The 6,000-nt window shown below is 51.8% G+C and overlaps 1 protein-coding gene across 2 annotated transcripts in view; it reads left to right on the top strand.

Annotated features, from left to right (window-relative positions):
• The first annotated feature begins 1,854 nt into the window (after positions 1–1,854).
• The window catches only part of EPHA3 (EPH receptor A3), a 229,042-nt gene continuing 224,896 nt past the window's right edge, over positions 1,855–6,000 (top strand). For both annotated transcript variants that reach the window (XM_055703078.1, XM_055703077.1), the window contains exon 1: positions 1,855–2,097. In XM_055703078.1, coding sequence (XP_055559053.1) covers positions 2,001–2,097 — 97 coding nt within the window. In that variant the 5' untranslated portion in view covers positions 1,855–2,000. The remainder of the gene's footprint in view (positions 2,098–6,000) is intronic.

Here is a 6,000-nt window from a genome sequence, read left to right as displayed (position 1 = left end):
TTTATTTCTGGACTTCTTGCTTTGGAAAAGCATCTTTGTCATATAAATGAAAAGGTATAATGAAATGAGCCTTGAGAAAGACAGAGGAGGACAGGAGATGCCCTTCTCTGGGCCATACAGCGTTAGGCATACGGCTGGACCCCCCTGCCCTCCTTCTCTCTGCCTCTGAAGGTGGCTGCTCCAGAGCCCTGGGCAGCTCGCTCGTGCCTTTTGGAAGTTCAGCCGGAGAAGAAATAAGTAGGGTCGATGGTAAATACAAGTATAAGTGAAAGGAAGCATTGGAGGCATGAAAGAAGCAATATTGTTAATTTGGTGATTCCTTAATCTGGTTGAAGAATCAAACCTGGAAACAGGAAAGGAGGAGGAAAGTGATGCTCATGTCCTCAACCCCTGAAACAAATGCCCGACTTTTGTCCTTTGACAAATGAGTGCCTTTGACAGCCTTACGCCTGCTTTGCTTGGCCTCTGGGGCATTTCCACCCCCTTCCATGCAGCGCAAACCTGGCACGGCTGGGTTGGGTGGCCGGGGCTGTGGCCGTGTCGCTCAGGAGAGGCGTGGGCACAGGCCCTGGCTTGGCACCAGCCCGGCACCTCCTCGGCCACTGCTGGGGGTGGCGGGGCTGGGGGGAGCCTGGAGCTGGGGTGGTGCCGGCAGCCCTTCCCAGGGGCGGGTGCCGGTGGCCCTGAGGAGACACAGGGGAATTCTTTGGTGTTATGGCGGGGCCGGCTGCTGGGGCGTTTAACGTGTGAAACAGGGAGGTTTGGCTCCTGTGGCATCCACGATTTTTGACGTTACTTCTGCACTTAGTTCCGTATCTGTTGCCAAAGGCTCCGTCCCTCCCGCCTGCGCAGCCAGTGCATGCGCTCAGCGCAAGACCCCGTACTATGTGGATGCGTTAACTTCGGCTTGGAGTAAAATATTTATTTGACCTAAGTACTATTCCAATATGTCCCTGTTTCCACAGAACCACGCTGGGTGGCTCTGACCTGAGATGAGTCACTTGGGAAGAAAGATGTCCATGTTCTGAAGAAATGCTCCACAGAAGGGGAAGCCGGGTAGTGCTGCTCTGCAGCGATTCCTCCTGGGAGCAGCGGAATCGCAGCGCCGCACGCCTGCTGCTCTGCCCTCTGCTCCGCCAGGTTCTCTGGGGCCTGCGGGGCGCTGAGGAGGATGGAGGCGAGGTGCGGGCGTGTAGAGAAGGCTTCAAAACCGCACCTTTGACATGGCAACCTGGAGAGCGAGGCTGCGCACCCCTACGGAGAGCAGTGCCTGGGAGGGGGCCCTGCCAGCGCCAAGGCTCCGCTTTGCTGTGACCGGGTGGCACTGAGGCTGCTCCCCGGGGAGCGGGCTGGGCTGGGCTGGGGTCCTCGTGGGCTGGGAAGGGCTGGGTGATGGAACCGGTGGCTTTCTAGCAAGGCTGCTACGGCTGCGCTAGGGAAGTCGGCCGGCTTTACCGCCACTTCGCACTTGTACCCACCTAGGAAAGGCCGGTAACGCAGACCGTGGGCTTGTGGCCGGCTCAGAGCCCCGAGCGAGCCTTCCGAGCGACGTGCCCGCTGGCACCCCCTTGGCAGAGCCTCCGCGCTTTGCCCATCGCCTCCCGCCGCCCAGCGCTTTGGCAGCGCCCCCCCCGCGCTGCGGGGTGCGTGTGCGTGCGTGCGTGTGTGTGTGTGTGTGCGTGTGTGTCTCTGTGTGTGTGTGTGTGCGTGTGCCAGCGCACGACCCCCGAGCGCGCCGTTCCCGCTGGGGAGCGCCCCCCCCGCGCCGCGCCCCCCGCGGGCAGGCAGGTGGGCGGGGCGGCGCTAGGGCCCGGGGCGGCGCGGCGGCGGCGGCGGGGCCGGGCGGGGGCGGCCCCTCCCGGGCGCAGCGCGAAGGCGGGCGCGGGCGGCGCGGGGCATGGTCCCGGTGCCGGTGCCGGCCCCGGCGGCGCGGAGCGGGCGCGGAGCGGTGGCATGCGGCGCGGAGACATGCGGCTCTGCCTGCGCGCTGCCCCGCCGACATGGACCGCCTGCTGCTGCCGCCGCTGCTGCTGCTGCTGCTGCTCTGCGCTGCCCTCGGCGCCGCCGGGCGTCTGAGCGCCCGCCCCGGCAACGAAGGTGAGCGGCGGCCCGGCCGGGGGCGAGCGGGTGGGTGGGCGGCCGCGCCGCGCTCTCCCCCTGCTTTTTTTCCTCTCCTTTTTTCATGTTTCGTCTTGCCCTTTTTTCCCATTTTCCTATTTCTTTTTCCCTTTTCGTCCTCCCTCCCCTTTTCCTATTTCTTTCCTCCCCTTTTTCCCCCCCTTGTATCCCTTCCCCCCCGTTAAGGTGGTCCCGGGCGGCAGCTGCACCCCTCCCCGGGACCGCGCCGCTGCCCCCGCCTGGCGCCCTGGCCGCGCGGCCGCCGCCCGGTGCGGTGCGACGGGGGAAGGAGGGTCAGGTCAATCCCCCCACCCCCCCGCAGCAACAGCACCCCCACCCCCACCCTAGGGAACCCCCTTGGAAAGTTGGCGAGGGGGGAAGGACGGGCAGTGCCACCCCCGGGCTGCGCGGGGGGCGATGCGCGGAGAGCCGCGGTGGACCGGGGGCGAGGTGGGGAGCAAGGGGGATTTGCGGGGCCGGAGGGGGCTCTTTGCGGGGTTCTCTGCGGGGCTGGGGGGGGGGTGTCTCTGCGGGGTTCTCTGCGGGGCTGGGGGGTTCTCAGCGGGACCGGGGGGGGTTGCCCAGCCCCGGCAGGTGCCCAGCCTCCCCGGGCAGGGCAGGGCCGGCCGCCGCGCCCGCAGGCTGGGATGGCGGGGTGATGGCTGGCGGCCGTAGGCAATCAGCTTCCCTCGTTAAGTAATAAAAATCAGCTCTGAAAGCTAACGGTGGCCCCCGTCTCCCTCGCCCCGGTGCTAACCGGGCTGTGAGCTCTTTTGGATGTGCAAGGGGGGTGGTGGTTTCAGCAGCCGTCCTGTGCTTCAAAACTTTTAATTAACACCAAAAAGAAGCTTGCTCCCCTATAAAACCTCTTTTTGAGTCCGTAGCGGGTTTTGCAGTGTGTTGAAATGCCGCGTGTGGATGTGAACGTGTGTAAATGCCCAGTAACAAAGCACGAGTGGTTTGTTCTCCTTTGGTGTGGTAATTTTTATGATGACATTTGATGATAACACGTGTTAGATTTCAGGGAAAAATAATGACTGCTAGATGCTGTTTGAAAAGTAATTAAAATACTTGGAAAAAAAAAAAAAAGATTAAATCGCCCTTTCCCTCTTTCCCTATGGTAAAAGAAATAAATTATGCAGCTTTCACTCGGTTGCCCGGTGGTGGAGGCAGCCGGCACGGCTGGGATGTCCAGTGCAATCGTCTTTAGGGATAGAACCCAGAGGCCAAAGTGTGGGAAGAACTTACAGCATCAACCACCCATGTAAAACCTGCACCTGCTTGAGCTGTAGCGTTTGTGCAGAGGAGCAGGTATCAAAGCTGTTAGAGCAATCATTTCTCCTGCATGGGTAGCGCTGATGTACTTCCTGATATTCCGGGTGCTTGCGGGATAAGGCAGCGAGGTAATGACTTTCAATGACTTCAGGAAGGATAAAGAAATAGGACCTGAACCAACTAAGGAAAGATTCAAACTTTGCACATCCTGGATAACCTTAAATCAGTTGGTTTTATTGCTAGGAAGGAAGCTATGGTACCATCACACCAGAAGAGCAATATATCATATTTTGTATGTTTTATGTAAATTTGTTTTGCATGCATGGCCCTTTATAGGTTGCTTAAAAAAATGTGGTTTTAATAGTTGGTCACTTTTAAACCTCTGTATACGTGCTGGTTTGTAAGTGTTGTCATCTTTCACAAATGATTTTCAGAAATGAGAACAAGAGCATTAGTAGGGGTTACTCTTGTCTTATTCTTAAAAGCTTTTTGGGAACGTATGTAGTTCTGTCAGTCAGCAGAGCAGCTCTGCCTCCACGGCAGTGATAGACAGACACAGCCTGTAAACTGAGGCTAATTATGCAAAAACAAACAAACAAAAAACCAACAAAAACCCAACCCCAAACCAACAACCCACCCACTTTTTGTTTCTTTGTTTAAAATCACTGTCACTGAGAATTGAGAAAGGAAGAAAAAAATTGGTATCATACCGAACGTGCATTAAGCATCCTCGCCCGAGTCAGCTTTCAGCAGACTCTGCTTCCAGTCTCCCTCCCTTCAGCTTCAAGCACTTGTACGATATGGGCAATATTCTTAAAATGGATAGTGAAAACAACAGCATAAATGCAGTTACCGGACAGGCACTCACTTTTGCATGCTTCCTTTTTTCAAGTACGTATTTTGCGATTCCTTTCAAAAACAGGAACACTGACAGTTTCTTTTAAAAATGAGATCAACTTTGAAGCGCTTACACACGCAGAGCCCCTTCCTTAGGAAAGCTCAGTAATTCTTTTATTTATTTACAGCATGTTTAGGCTGATGATGTGAGTTTAGAAATCTGAATTATTACAATTTGCAGACACACTGATTTGTATGACCATCAAGGGTTAGCATGCAGCTTTAGACCATGTCAGAAGATTGTTTTCCTCTTTTTAAATAATCTTTTTCTCACCACTTAACTTCCCTACTGTTGTTACCATACATTTCCTCCTGAAACTAGATGTGTCTGCGTTGCTGTGGGTATTTAGAAAAGTTTTCTTTTTCCACCACCAAGAATGAAAAACACTTTGGACAGAGGTTGTTAATATGGGCTTATAGATAAAAATGTATACATTTTTTCCTTACACTTTATATAAAAGTTTCCATTGAAATTCTCCTTGTGAATTGTTTTAATAAAGGATGGAACTGATTTTTGGTGTGTTTATATAGCATTGTCTAACTTTTAGGGGACGTGAATGTTGCAGTAGGCACGCTACAAGGGTATGTTTGGTAACATTGCTTATAATTTATTTGACTTGAAAGAATTGTATCACATTTTTCAATACAACTTTAGTTAATGTTTAAAGTTAATATTAAAACTGATGACTGTCTGAGTGAGTGCTAATACTGCAGTGGAAGTGGATGGGACGAAGGGAGGGAAGGATGAAAGGGATGAAGGCACGTTGTTGGCTTACTTTGTCATGTCAAATGCAGGTGGTTTTTTTCTTTGTGTTTTTTTTTTTTTTTCTTGAAGTGCTGGAGTTTTTATTTACTTGTTTCACCCCCAAGAAGTGTTAGAGTTTTTTCTTGATGAAATGTAAAATTTTCCACCGAGTTTATTTTTAAACTCTCAGCCGTGCTCAGCGCAAGGCTGCGTGCATTTTACCTACGTAATCACAGGAGCTCGGGAGGGTTCTCTTAAAGTTCAGATCTATCTGTGTGCGGTGGTAAGGTGTGTGCTGTTTTCTGCAAGGCAGGAAAACGTCAGGAAGATTTAACATCTAACTTTCCCAGTTTGAAGCCACAAGCCGAACCCCATAGGTGCACAGAAACCACATGTTCTGCTCTTCCATTCTGTTTGATATTTTCCACCTAGGGAGGATCGTGGGTTTTTAAAGGATGCAATTTCTTTCTGAGTAATTCCTATGGTATCAAGAAATCGAATGAGCTATATCAATCTGTAATTTAATAATTTTTCCTCAATCTCTTCTGTAACTATATTGCCTGCCTGAGGGTACCAGCAACCTTAATTTCTCTGTTTTATAACCCACAACAGTTAACACTTGACCTAGGTCATTAACAGGATTATCAGCAAATTTGTTTAAGCTTTTACTGACAACCTGAATTGCTTCAATAATATTTTGACTGTGCAGACAGGAAACTTCTTGTAACCTCTCAATCTAGCATAAAATTAATTTATTGTGAACACAGCTACCAAAAGATCAATAAGGTAAATCTGCTTACAGGACTTGGTTTCAAATAGTGCCTGTTCTGGTTTACAGCAAGAAGGTTGCAATCAGCCTCTCTTTTTCAGGCTGCGTTGGATTTGGAGATGTGGTTTCATCTTTTATTCATCGATTACCATCTCAGAACTTGGCATAACTGCGCAATTAAACACCATTTTATCTG

This window comes from Falco cherrug, chromosome 2 (genome assembly GCF_023634085.1).
Source record: "Falco cherrug isolate bFalChe1 chromosome 2, bFalChe1.pri, whole genome shotgun sequence".
Lineage (NCBI taxonomy): Eukaryota > Metazoa > Chordata > Aves > Falconiformes > Falconidae > Falco > Falco cherrug.
The sequence above is the reverse complement of the archived record's forward strand: the minus strand, read 5'-3'. Positions and strand labels throughout refer to the sequence as shown.